This window comes from Elephantulus edwardii, unplaced genomic scaffold, assembly GCF_000299155.1.
Source record: "Elephantulus edwardii isolate Elephantulus edwardi_28Jun2011 unplaced genomic scaffold, EleEdw1.0 scaffold00039, whole genome shotgun sequence".
Classification (NCBI taxonomy): domain Eukaryota; kingdom Metazoa; phylum Chordata; class Mammalia; order Macroscelidea; family Macroscelididae; genus Elephantulus; species Elephantulus edwardii.
This window is the reverse complement of record NW_006399789.1, coordinates 9,617,731-9,632,397: the sequence shown is the minus strand read 5'-3', so window position 1 is coordinate 9,632,397 and position 14,667 is coordinate 9,617,731. Positions and strand designations below refer to the sequence as shown.

The window sequence follows — 14,667 nt, the reverse complement described above, 5'->3', positions numbered from 1 at the left end:
ACGAAGGAATGAAGTATTTCTTTCCTTTTGACGCATTATACTTTTATATTACTTGAAAATATTAAAATGAACCTATACTACTTTTATACCTCAAAATACATCAAAAGTGCTGAAGTGCAATGATGTCATTTTGGAGACTCAGGTAGGCCTGATTCAGGCCATGATCTTCACAATTACTTGCTATGCATCAGAGAGCTAGACAATGACCAAAGATGACAGAATTGATGCCTTTGAGTTGTGATGCTGGAGAAAAGTATTGAACATCCCATGGCTTGCCAAGAGAACTAACAGGCCTGTCAGAGAGGGTGAAACTGAGCTGCTTCATAGAGCTCCAGAGACAAGGATTTTGAAACTCTGTCTCACATTCTTTGAGCACGTGGCCAGGAGAGATCAGTCCTTGGAGGACATCATGCTTTAAAGGGCAGAGGGACGGCACAGGAGAGAAAGACCCTGAGATGGACTGACAAAGTTAACTGAGGTAAAGTGTGTTCGAGTCAGTGAGACTCAGGACAGGGCAGGCTTCAGAGCTGCTGTGCATAGGTTGCCATTAGTCACCGGTGACTCGATGGCACATAACAGCAGCAGTGAGTGAATGCTGAGTCATGGCGATCTCCTATGGGGATTTCAAGGTGGTAAGTCTTTACAGGAGTTGCTTTGCTGTTACGTTCCATCTGGTTGGAAGCTGATTCTCTTCTGAAAGAGGCTGTAAATTACATGAGACGAGCTGGTGGATTTGAACCTCCTGCCTTTGGGCTGGCAGCACAACTCCGTACCCGTGGTGGTGGTGGCTGTTGTTAGGTGCTGCTGAATCAAGTACGACTCATAGCAACGCTATGAGCACAGATATGAACCCTGTCCTCTCCTGTGCTGTCCTCACCATCTCGGAAACTCTGGACCAGAGAAGACTCTCCGTTTTTCGCTAATAGAGCAAAAACTAAAGCCTTTGGGTCAGCAGCTCATTATGTCCTGTCCTATGTCACTTGATCATGCTAATGCAAAACGTATACTTAGACCAGGAGGCAGTCATCAGAACAGAGCAAGGGAACACTGCATGGTTCAAAATTGGGAAGGGCGTACGCCAGGGATGCATCCTATCTCCATACCTTTTCAACCTGTATGCAGAACAGATTATCCGGGAGGCTGGGCTCTATGAGGAGAAATGTGGGGTCAAGATTGGTGGACGATTTATCAACAACCTGCGTTATGTGGATGACACAACCCTCCTTGCTGAAACTGAAGAGGACCTGAAGCGCCTGCTGCAGAGCGTCAAGGACTGCAGCCTACAATATGGATTGAGGCTCAATGTCAAGAAGACAAAGATTCTCACCACTGGACCAATTGGCAGCATCAGGATGGATGGTAAAGAGATTGAGATTGTACACAGCTTTAGTTTGTTTGGCTCTGTAGTCAACAGTCTTGGCACCAGCAGCCAGGAAATTAAAAGGCGCATTGCTATGGGAAAGTCTGCTGTTAGGGACCTCTCCAAAGTACTGAAGAGCAATGGTGTCTCTCTGGAGACTGAGGTGCGTCTGATACAGGCTATGGTCTTTGCAATCACTTGTTATGCATCAGAGAGTTGGACAGTGACTAAGGAGGATAGAAGGAGAATTGATGCCTTTGAGCTGTGGTGCTGGAGAAGAGTACTGAGAATACCATGGACTGCTAGGAAAACAAACAGATTTGTCCTGGAAAGGGTTAAACCGGGGGGCTCCTTGGAGGCAAGGATTCTGAGGCTCCGTCTAACATACTTTGGACATGTTGTGAGGCGAGAGACCGGTCCTTGGAGAGGGACATCATGCTTGGGAGGGTGGAGGGACAGCGCAGGAGAGGAAGGCCCCTATGAGGTGGATTGATTCAGTGAATGGGATAATTGGGATGGGAGTGTCAGAGACAGTGCGAATGGCACAGGACAGAGCAGAGTTTAGGGCTGTTTTACACAGGGTCGCTATGAGTCGCAAGCGACTCGACGGCACATAACAACAACAACAACAACATGTCACCAAGACCCCTTACCATGTCTATAGTTAATACTTAAATGAATGTTGACGCTCAGTCTTCTGAATTCACTGGTCATTTGAGTCACTTGTCCATCTACGTCCTTAGCTCCTCCTGCTTCGCTTTCACCTGGTCTCTGAACTGGCACTGCAAGGGCCACAAGCCATAAAAGCAGCTCTGTCACCACCCAGCTCCCCTGTGCTGTCATGGCTCTATGTGACCAGGTGCTTGAGAATCAGACATCACAATCTCAATCCCAGAAGGCAGCACACCCTGGAAGTTTGAATAATTCATAATTCAAATCCAGGGGAAGATTATAGTGAGTCAATTTTTTTCCAGGAAGAAGGGTTTTAATGGCCAAGAACCAGGGCTTATCATCAACGATGTCTTGAACAGAAAGTGCATGGACCCTAAAATTGTTTCTTGGCGCAAAGCTGTACATTTCACTGCTTCTTTTCTGCCAATGGGGAAGGAATCGTAGCTATTCTGATTTGACTCCGGGAGTAACAGTAAAGGACTAAACTGCGGAGACGTGCTCATGGCTAAACACAGGGGCAACCCTAGGCAGAAAGGCCACCAAACATGTGTACTGAGACCACGTGTTAAGAGAGACAAAGCAGAGACAAGTTTCTCTAAGAAGAGTGGCCTTTAGGAATGACAGACAACAATCTTCCAGAAACAGATATCATGTCTGGGAGTGAGTTTTTAAAGAGAATTTATAGGGATAAGCCAGAGAGTGGAGGGGGAGCTAAATGATGATCCTCACCACACTGAAGAATAAGGGGGACAGGCGGTGGGACTAGATATGAATGCAAGCAGCCCCAAGATGGTAGCACTCCAAGCCAGACCAGAGACCACTACATCCCACTAGGGAGGGCAGGTTAGAGACATGTTGTGGTTGTTATTGTGTGCCGCTGAGTTGAAACCAACCTACAGCTGTCCTTCCAGTAGGTTTTCAGAGGCAGTTAACTGCATGGGAAGAAACTGCTCATCCTTTCGCGGAGCAGCAGGAGGATTAGAACCACGTGCCTTTGGGACTGCAGCACAGCTTCTTACCACTAGGCTACCAGAGCTCCCTAGAGACATACTTATCTTTAAAAAAAACAAATAATTACTTACTTTCAACCTGAAAGAAATCTGTTTAACGAGACTATATTTGATCTCTGGCTATTAGGATAAAATTTGCATGACAGAACCAAGGAACTCAAAGGTGATAAACATCTCACAAAACCCCCAAGTCATATTCAGTTTTATTAGCAGCAGGACAGACATCTAAGAAAAGTCTAAGAAACAAAACACCATTTGCTGTTATGCTCAAACTAAGATATTTTATTATAGGCTTTACATCTTAAATAATATCCTGGTTCCTAAAGGAACAGCTTCCATTAATTCCAAACTAAGATTTCAAAAGTTTAGGTGTTACCACAAACCAGGTTAAATATTAACTACTTCAACAATCTGATTTAGTGACTTTTTCCTTAAAAAGTGTGCAGTAAAATGGAAAATCAAAAGAGAAAACTGTAAACATTTTGTGGTTCAGCTGAAGTAGAGTTCATTTCATGATGATCTGCTATCTTGGAATACATATTTTGATCAGTTTCCCTAAATGTCAGCAAGGCAAATTCATGTACTACAATTTCAAAAGAAAAGCTTTCTTCTGTTTTTTTTTTTTTAAACGGACGTGCAATATTAGCCTTTCTTTGCCATTAGGCAACTTAAAATTTTGGCCGGAGTGATTATTTCTTCTTTGGAGTTGAGTATAGATGTACTTTTCTCACACTTAAAAATTGTTCTTTTAACTGGTTCTTTAAAATTTGAGGATAGCTGTTTCACTGGATTTGGCATCAGGACAGAAACTTGTAATCCATCATTCCTTTATCTGCAAAGAAAACAAACAAGGAAAATTTGCTATAATTTAATCAATCATTTTCTAAAAACAGTACCAAAAGGAAAATGAAAATAATTATTGCATGAAAACTTGTTTGCTTTCCCTTGCAAATTTCTTGTTATTTCTGAGACTTAATATTATCTGCTCATTATTCTTCACAGGAAACACTATTTTTTATTGTGCCCTTTTATAAAGATGCCTTTTCAGATGAAGCTTGATGATGATGACAATAACGAGACTAACTAATGTGTACTTAATGCTTCCTATGTGTCAAGGGCTCGGCCAAGGCCTCAGCCAAGTGCGCTGTATTCACCTATCATTTCACAACTCTAGGAGGTCATTGTTGTTAGTAAGACTAGCTCATCGCCACATTAAAATGTGATTACCACACTTTTCTAGATTGTTGTTGTTGTTGATTGCCTTCAAGTGGAACATGACTCACAGTGACCCTAAGAACAAAAGGCCTGAAGCCTTTCTCTAACTATTGACATTTATCAAAGTTCATAGAGTTTTCAGAAGCATGTTGTTTAGGAAGTGGATGCCACTTCTTAAATGAGTGATTTTTTATTTGTGCTGCTGGTGGTCAATGGAACAAGATCCCAAATTTGGGCAGATTAATTGCATAGCCTTTACACTGACTCCACCTCAATCTTACACTACTGCCTAAACAGATTATATAAATGACATACATAAAGTTTCTTTGTGCCCTAGATATTTGAAAGTAAGATTTTATCATATATACAAATGAGTTTTTATGCAATTCAAAAATCTGTAGGGAGTTCTTGGGGCTCAGTTGTAAGTTACTGTGCTCCAAACCCAAAGGCATGTGGTTCAAATCCAGCTTGGATCAATACTGACTGGATGAGCCTCGGTGGCTTAGTGCTAATAAGCTGTGCTGCCATCTCTAAAGCACATGGTTAGAATCCACCGGGTGCTTCACGGTGGAAAGATGGGCAAGCTCCTCCCGTGTGATTTACTGCCTCTGAAAACCCACTAGGCAGTCAGGTACGGGACAGTTCTGACTCAACAGCACATAAGAATATCTCTTGTATGGTTGAATTTCTTTTGTACTCAAATATATTAAGTTATAGGAGAATAATCATGAAATAATGCATTTGCGATTTCTATTAATTAAGACAGTGTGAGGGAAAAAATTGTTGATTTCATGATTTTTATTTTCCTGGCTCCTTAATAGGCTATTTTCTTCAAAACTCACAATTTACCCTGCATTTTTTTTTAAATAGACATGTTTCTGAAACATTACTAGAATGTTAACACAATTTTTTAAAGGAATTACTTTAAATGTATTTAAAGAGACAATTATTTAAAGATTAATAAGAGTTTTTCTAAGTAAAAGAAATACTCATTTAAATACTAAAGTTTATATTCCATAGTTTAGATTCTTTATCTACTATTTTATTTCATTTGGGGGAGAGAAGTAGCTGATGAATTTTTTAAACGTTCTTACTGTAAATTTTTTCTGGTATTTTTACTGGTTTGCATGTAATTATTCATATACAAGGAGCTTCATACAATCTTTCACTTACACTGTGTTTTGTTCATGTACATTATGTTGTATACAAGCATTCATATATTTTATATAATTACTACTGATCTATGCCTAGTAGCTACCCTGTTGTTTCAAGTCTCCATTAAATATTTCCTATTTCTTCAGCCCCCTCCACCACTAACTTCTGTTCTCCTGGTGAAGTCTCTTACTCTTTCCCTTTCCCATTCCCTTTCTCCTTCTGTACATTTATACACATGTTGCTCAGTTGTTGTTGTTCTGTGCCATTGGGTCACTTGCGACTCATAACCCTGCTCTATCCTGAGCCAACCTTATTGTCATTGATATACCTACCCTCCTCACCCCAGTCAATGAATTGATCCGTCTCATCAAGGGTCTTCCTCTCTTGCGCCGTGCTTCCACCCTCCCAAACATTACGTCCCTCTCTAAGGACTGGTCCCTCCATACAACATGTCCAATGTATGTCAGACGAATCTTCAAAATCTTTGCGTCCAAGGAGCAGCCTGGTCTCACCCTCTCCAGGACAAGCCTGTTTAGTCCATGGTATATTCAATACTATTCTCCAGCACCACAACTCAAAGGTCTCAATTCTCCTTTTATGATCCTTGGTCACTGTCCAGCTTTCTGATGCATAGCAAGTAACTGCAAAGACTACGGCCTGGATCAGTTATCCTTCTACTTTAACCATACTTTTATTATGCAGTATTTGTCCTTATGAGTTTAAGTTAGTTCACTCAGCATAATGCTTTCTCGAAGCTCCTATGTTATATAGGATTTTAAGAAATCACTGTTCCTTAGTGCTGCATAGTATTCTAGTGTGTGGATGTACCACAATTTCCCAATCCATTAGTTTGTTTAATGGGTATGCGGGCTGTTTCTATTTCTTTCTATTATGTTACGAATGCTGCTTTGGACACAGGTGTACATATATTCCTGTTCAAGTCTCAGTTCTAATTTCCTTGGGGTATATATGCCTAGCAGTGTAATAGCTGGGTCATATGGAATTTCTATGTTCAGATTTCTGAGGAAATGTCAAACTGCCTTCCAGCGTGGTCATACCTTTTACAATCCCACCACTGGTATACATGCGTTCCAATCTCTCTGCATCCTCTCCAATATTTAATGCTTGCTGTTCCGGTAAAATTTGCTTCTGCTCCGGGGTAAGATGGTATTTCACTGTTGTTTTGATTCACATCTCTCTAACTGCCAGTAATTTTGAACATTACTTTATGTGTCTGTTCACCAGCCGAACATCTTTCTTTGTGAAGAGTATTTTCATGTGTTTGCCCATTTTATCATTGGGCTAATAAGTCTTTTTCTTGTGGAGGCCCTTTAGTTGGAGAGTTGTAGCAGTCTGTAAACAATAGTTATAAAGTGTAGACTTTGAACTTGTAGTATTCTGTAAACTACAGTTATAAACTGTAGACTTTGAACTTGTAGTATTCTGTAAACTATAGTTATAAACTTTAGACAAGAGACCACTGTCTGAGATGTCATTACAAGTATTTATTCTCCATCTGTAGGCTTTATTTTCACTCTATTGGAAAAAACTGATGCACACTGGGATTAATTTTTAGAAGGTCACATGCATTGATTTCATCTTCCAGTTGTGGATTTCTTATTGTAATTTGAGTGGCAGTTGACAGACGAACTTTGTTTTCTAGTTAATCATTTATGCACAGTTGGATGGTGTTAATTCCAATCCACACATGGTAGCATTCCTCTTACTGAATCCTCTCTGCAATTCTCTTCTCCATTCACCCTTCTATCTTATTCCTTCCTGCTTTCTGAGCTTTATCCCCAAACAAATGTTGCCCTATTGATCTCACATGGTTGCCTGTTGTAGGGAGTGAATCCTTCCCTGGCATTACTGCTTGCTCCATAGGCCTGTCTACTGTGTGGGTGAAAGGTGAGCCACGGGGTTGAATGTAGTTCCAAGTTCTTGGCCCGACCAAGAGCCAAAGTTCGAGGAGTCCCACCAGTCTTTATCAGACCAACAAGTGGGGCCATTTTCACAGTTCTGAGTTTTGTTCACAACAGGCAGGTTTTCATTTTGACGTGAGAATATAATTTGAAAGTCTATTTGAAGTTTCACAATCAAATAGGTTTTTCTAATTGTTCTTTTATTTTTGAAATATAAATTTTGGTCTCTTATCCTAATACTATGGCTGGTTTCCTTAAGTCATAGCACTTCAACTCACATCCATCATCTCTTACCAAAGCTGACTCTGACTCAGGCGACCTCATGTGCTAAAGCAGAACTACACGCCACAGGGTCTGCAGTGGTTCCTTTAGCAGAAGTAGACTGCCAGGCCTTTCTCCCAACGTGCCGCTGTGTGGACTTGAACCTCCAACCTCTCTGTTAGTGGTCAAGCACATTAACTGTTTGCGCCACTAATGGTTACTTCAGGCAATAATTACCACAAAAAGTGGGGGGAGTGGACACACAATCAGTTGTTTAAATACCTCCGTGACTACACCAGCAGCTATTGTAGAACCACTGTAACGCAGCATGAACCGCCCCAGCTCTTTAAAGTCTTTGTACAGCTCCAGAGCTATGGGTCTCTGTGTCTGCAGCTCCACCAAGGCATTCTGGCCTTTAGTTAACAACCTAGTAACAAAACAAGTGTCATTAACAACCATGTGAAGAAATATTTCACATTCAAAATATTAAATTAACAGTTTTTAAAACTAAGCAGAAAAAAGAGAAATGAAATTAAAAAAAAGATACACCTTTAAATTTCATCGATTAGTAGAGTGAACTGAGAGGATTAATTCTGTATTTAAGCCAGTTTACCTAGTTTTTATTAGTCTTCTGAGCTCTATCACATGAAGGGCCACTGTCATGTGCCTGATCAATATTTTTCTAATTCATCCCCTCACTTGTAAAAGACCTTTGCCAAGAAACTGACACATTTCCCCAATTTAAAAAGTCTACATTTAATCATACAAAGGGGTTATTTGCGTTTTAAAAGAGAAATACAAAGCCTTGTATCTTCTTGAGTAAAATTCTAATTTGTAGAAAGGTGTATAGGGAAGTTATTTTTAAATTATGAAAAAAAAAAATAACATCCAGGTATCAAATGACGGCTCTAAGTTCTTAGTTCTCTCTCATGTTAGCTTTCTGTGACACTCACAGCAATGTCTCTCTCTCATACACAAAACACACACAGCAAAAAGTGATTTATCAGCAAGTTTAGAACAAAAATGACAATGGGATTTTTAAAAAAAATGTTTGTTGAAAGCAAAGGGGATGGGAGCATGAGTCAGATTATAGTTTCAAGCAAAGAAGAGACATGAAACCTTGCATTTGAGCCAAACCCAGAACTACTGAGCCAGAGACTCAGGGACATTCTGAACTGTTGTCCAGTTCATTTCAATGTGCTCTACAAGGACAGAGAAGAACTGTTAAGTTCCCCTTTTAGGGGCAGAGAGATGGTTTTTTAGGGTAGGTTTCTCAAAGATAAAACTTTCTTAATGTTCTATTTGGAAAAACGGCATCTAAGCTTTCCCTTAATTTTGTTTCTAGAAAGATAACTGTAATTCAATGCATTACCTCATGTGTCTAAGTGGGAATGTACTAGGAAGGTCTAATGGTGCTAGTGCAGCTCAAGAGAAAATGAGTTGCAAATAAGGTCACAGAAAGCTGACATGAGACTATGTAAGACTAGCATCACTGGGATAGGAATTTATAACATAAAAAAGAAGAGAAAAATTAAAGATGTAGTATGATGAGTTCATTTCAGATTAAGAATTCTCTGAATCTGTCATACAAATCAAAGCATCTTGCTTTAGCCAGAATAACCTGACTGGGTTATACTGGTTCTGCTACTTGTTAGCTTTGTGACCTAGCCAATGATAAGCAATCTAAGTATCAATTTCCTAGTCTCAAAAATAAGACAGAGAAGAGGATCCGCTTCCTATGAAGGCTGAAAACATAAGCCAGGGAAAGTATTAAAGAGAAAGGACGGAACACAGGGGTCCTAAAAACATTCACTGTACATCACATTTCCTGGGGCATCATGGCAAAAACTCATCCTCCTCAAAACCCAGGAGCAAAAGATAAAAATAAAGATCTAGCTTCAAGAAAGACATGATGCAGCTGTTTTCTTAATTTAAGGAAACGTAGGTTTAGAGCAGTGTGAAGATCTTCTCTTCCATTTGCAGCCAAGCTGTTAACTCACTAAACACTTCTGGGTTTCCTCCTCCACAGGTGCAAAGATGGGGAACAAGTAAAGATTGAAAAGGGGGGATTTTTGGGTGGGATTCCACCCAAGGTCTAAGTCAGGAAAACCCCAGAGCCGAAGCAGCCAAGCCAAACTGTGATTACACTTTAGTTGATGCAGGGTCAGAAACTATATTTTATAACATCTGCCTCTAGTCTTTTGTTTTTATTTTGAGAACTGAAGTTTCTCAGGAAGCACTTCCTTTAAAAGTCCTGATCTTGTCTCAGGGAGCTGGCCACGTCATGGCTCGAGATCTAACGGTAATCCGAGAGGACAAAAAGAATGGTGGGGTCTCTCGGCTTCGTCAAGGCTCCACGAGACTCTGAGCACTATGCAAAGTCCCTGTCAGCTGGGACTAACAGGCTTAGAGTGAGCGGGCAGCTTTCTCCCTGGGGTAATGCTCAGCACAGGCAATGAGTTTCATGGCCAAAGTAACAAGCAAGCCGAGGGAAGTCCTCAGCTACTATGCGGACGTGGTGCTAAGGCGTAACTCAAGTTTATCTTTAAAAGACAGTATGGATTTTTTAAGCCTTCCCCCACCTCTCCTACATCTTCAGAATCCAGGAAATCACACACTAGAAGTCTGTATTTCCAATTCACATACCTTTCCCATATATGCCAAATGATGTCTGTTGTTTGTTGTTGTTATGTGCCATCGAATCATCTGCGATTCATAGCGACCCTATGTACAAGAGCTCTAAACACCATTGAAAAAAAATACCACACACATGGGAGGATTTGTACATAATTTGCTTGTATTTATTATTTTGCATCAGAACACTTACTTGGGCTTTTTCTTTGTGACTTCACCGGTGTTTTTGTTTAGGACACTGATCAGCCTTTTAATAACAGCAGGCTCACTGACAGTTTGGTAGTGTAACAGCACCTAAAACAAAACACAGGAGCAGTCAACATCTGTTCACCACAGCAGCTCCTGTCTTTCAGTTTAGCACTTAGGGTTAATTATCATCGTCCTATTCAGCTCAGCAGTTCTGTTAGGATTCTCTGAGTTTCTCTAGTTGTCTCCTCTACATGGGAACATTACTTAACACAGTAAAGGGGAAAGGTCATGAAAGCAGGCCAAATTTCTGTACCATCACTTAAGTAAACTCGGTAATTTACGCAACCTTTCTGTCAATTTTCTGCTTATTAAAAAAGGTGGAGAGTAACATCATGTTAGGGGTATTTTAAAGACAAAAGGAATTTATCCTTTAAGACAATTATTAGTATTAATATCGTAAGGAGCAGTTAAGAAAAGAACATGGGTTTGAACCTCAAATTTCTCACTTAACTGTATCTGTTTACTCAGTTGTAAAATAAAGAAGCCCTATGCTGTTGTTTATGTGCCATCCAGTAGAAATCAAATCATAGCTGACCCTCCAGTGAGTTCTCAGAGACTGTAAATTGTATCAGAGGAGACTTTCTATCTTGTATAATAGTTGGTGGATTCAAAGTGTCTACCTCTGGGCTGGCAGTGCAACTCCTTACCCACTAGACCACTAGAGCTTCCTGGTAAATAAGCCTTCCTGGTAAATAAGGTCTGTATTAAGAATTTAATAGGCATAAACACAGAAGATTATCAACAAATATAAACTGACTTGTCCTAAAAATGAAGGATCATTTCACACTAGCATATTAGTCACTATTCATTATTGGAAAATGGGAATGAAATATTAAAAGAGAGAGGAAAAACACATTTTATGCTCCGGCTGGGTGACAAGCATTAGGTGACATGATTTGCATGTGATTTGATTCATATGGGAGTTTAGACAAGTTTTGAGGTCAACAGCTGGCCTCAAATTCTGACTCATCACCTTCCAGCTGTATAATTTGGGGCAAAATATTTAACAACCCAGTAGCCCCACATCCCAGCCTCAGGTTCTTAAATCAATAAAATGAGGAAAATCAGATATTGTGATTTTTAAAATGGTACCCAGTAGACAGTAAATTTTTATTTTATTTTATTTTATTATTTTTGTGTGAGTGTACTGTCAAATCAGATCTGACTGGTACAGGAGGAGATTGTCCCTCCTTCTCCAGCAGAGCATCTGATGGATTCGAACCATGCGCCTCTGGGATTGTAGTTGCAGCTTCTTACCACTAGACCACCAGAGCTCCCCTGACAGTAAATTTTTTTGATGACCTTATGTCTTAACTATCATTGTCTTACATTTTATACAGAAACGTTACTATCAAAGGGTTGAATAACTATTTGATGTAGTCATAGATATGTGGCAAGGTTGAATTTGGTGCTTAGATATGTCAGAGTTACAAACTGCAACTTATTCTTACTAGAATAGGAACATACAGAAGGAGCATATCATTTTCTAGAGAGGAAGCTGAGGCTTGATGAGATGGATTCTAATTGGATACAGTGAGCCTACGTGCAACCAAAGAAAGCATCACCCAGTCCATGACAACATCACAACTGTTGCCGTATATGAGCCACCTGTTGTAGTTAATACATCAACCTTTCTTCTTTGTCATGGATCCTCTACAGAGTATGAGGTCCTTCCTCAAGGACTGGCTCCTTCTGCTGACACATCCAAAATACGTCAGATGAAGGCTGGCCATCTGCACTCCTAAGGAACACTCTGGCTGCACTTCTTCCAGGACAGATTTGTTTCTTCTTCTTCAAATAATAAAGACATCAATTCTTCTTTAGTCTCCCTTATTCCAATGTCGAGCTTTCATATGCATATGCTATTGTTGTTAATGTGCCATCGAGTTGCCTGCGACTCATAGCAACACTGTGTACAAGAGCTCTGAGCACTGCTTCATCCTGTGCCAGTTTACTGTCTCCAACACATCTATCACCATTACTCTAGTCACTGTGTAAATTCATCTCATCCGAGGTCTTCCTCTCCTGCGCTGTCCCTCCACCATTCCAAGCATTATTTTCTTCTCCAAGGATTGATCCCTCCTGGCCACATGCCCAAAGTATGTGAGATGGAGCTTCAAAATCATTGCTTCCAAGGAGAAACTTGATTTTACCCTTTCTAATATCACTTGTTAGATGGATCTTAGCTGAAAGCAGGGAGTACCAGAGAAATGTCTATCTGTGTTTCATTGACTATGCAAAGGCATTTGACTGTGTGGATCATAACAAACTATGGCTGACTCTGAGAAGAATGGGAATCCCAGAACACTTGATCATTCTAATGCGAAACCTATACTTGGACCAGGAGGCAGTCGTCAGAACAGAGCAAGGGAACACTGCATGGTTCAAAATTGGGAAGGGCGTATGCCAGGGATGCATCCTATCTCCGTACCTTTTCAACCTATATGCACAACAGATTATCTGGGAGGCTGGGCTCTATGAGGAGAAATGTGGGGTCAAGATTGGTGGATGATTTATCAACAATCTGCGTTATGCGGATGACACAACCCTGCTTGCTGAAAATGAAGAGGACCTGAAGCACCTGCTGCAGAAGGTCAAGGACTGCAGCCTCCAATATGGATTGAGGCTCAATGTCAAGAAGACAAAAGATTCTCACCACTGGACCAATTGGCAGCATCAGGATGGATGGTGAAGAGATTGAGATTGTACACAGCTTTAGTTTGCTTGGCTCCACGGTCAACAGTCTTGGCACCAGCAGCCAGAAAATTAAGAGGCACATTGCCATGGGAAAGTCTGCTGTTAGGGACCTCTCCAAAGTACTGAATAGCAATGGTGTCTCTCTGGAGACTAAGGTGCGTCTGATACAGGCCATGGTCTTCGCAATCACTTGTTATGCATCAGAGAGTTGGACAATGACCAAGGAGGATAGGAGGAGAATTGATGTCTTTGAGCTGTGGTGCTGGAGAAGAGTACTGAAGGTACCATCGACTGTTAGGAAAACAGATTCATCCTGGAAAGGGTCAAACTGGGCGGCTCCTTAGAGGCAAGGATTCTGAGGCTCCGTCTGACATGTTTTGGACATGTTGTAAGGAGGGACCGGTCCTTGGAGAGGGTCATCATGCTTGGGAGGGTGGAGGGCAGGCGCAGGAGGGGAAGGCCCTCTATGAGGTGGATTGATTCAGTGACTGGGGTAATTGGGATGGGTGTGTCGGAGACAGTGTGACTGGCACAGGACAGAGCAGAATTTAGGGCTGTTGTACACAGGGTCACTATCAGTTGCAAGCAACTCAACGGCACATATCAACAACAACAATACAGACTTGTTTGTTCTCTTGGTGGTCTGTGATATGTTCAATACTCTTCTCCAGCACCACAACTCAAAGGTATCAATTATTCTTCTGTCACCCTTGGTCACAGTCCAACTCTGATTTAATTGTGAAAACCATGGCCTGGATGAGGCACACCTTAGTCCCTAGACTTACATCATTACTCTTTAGCACCCTGGAGAGGTCCCTGACAGCAGACTTCTCCAGTGCAATTAGATTTCCTGACTGCTAGTACAAAGAGTGCTGATTGTAGAGCCGAGCAAGCTGAAATTATTAACAACCTCAATCTCTTTTCCATCTATCATGGTACTACCAATTGGCCCAGTGGTGACTCTTCAAAAATACATAATTAATGCGCCATTTCTTTTCTTTTTAGAAGAAGATGCCTTTCACAAGCCATCTAGATCTGTCTCAATTTGACCTTCGCTAACTTTTCCAGCCTCACCTCTCATCCTTCCTTACAGTCTATGTTCCAGACAGAGTGAGCTTTCATTTTCTACGTGCACCAACTTTCTCAGCTTTTAGCCTTTACTTGTGCAGTGTGCTCTCTGGTGAGCACACATCATCCATCTCAGCTGCTTCAATCAGCGAACAGTATATACATTCTATAACTTTCAGGTCCCAAGAGAGAATCACTTTCCATTGGAATCATACTTTTTATCAGAAGTATGAATCCCTGCTCTGTGGTAAATACCCTCTTTCTATGTCCCATAACTTTTCAACTAGCAGTCAAACACTGAGCCATTGCACCATCAAGACTGCTGGAACTTAACTATCATTCAAGGCCATGGACAGAATGGTGTAATGAGTTGGCGGGGGGAGATTTTAGAGCAAAAAATGCTAAATATTAACCTGTTTACTAG

The 14,667-nt window shown here is 40.9% G+C and overlaps 1 protein-coding gene across 1 annotated transcript in view; it reads right to left on the bottom strand.

Moving 5' to 3' along the window:
* Positions 1-3,862: 3,862 nt before the first annotated feature.
* The window catches only part of HBS1L (HBS1-like (S. cerevisiae)), a 34,238-nt gene continuing 23,433 nt past the window's right edge, over positions 3,863-14,667 (bottom strand). The window contains exons 11-13 of the mRNA XM_006885010.1: positions 10,423-10,523; positions 7,878-8,022; positions 3,863-3,874 (exon numbers count right to left, since the gene is read on the bottom strand). Of these exons, the coding sequence (XP_006885072.1) occupies positions 3,863-3,874; positions 7,878-8,022; positions 10,423-10,523 (258 nt within the window). The remainder of the gene's footprint in view (positions 3,875-7,877; positions 8,023-10,422; positions 10,524-14,667) is intronic.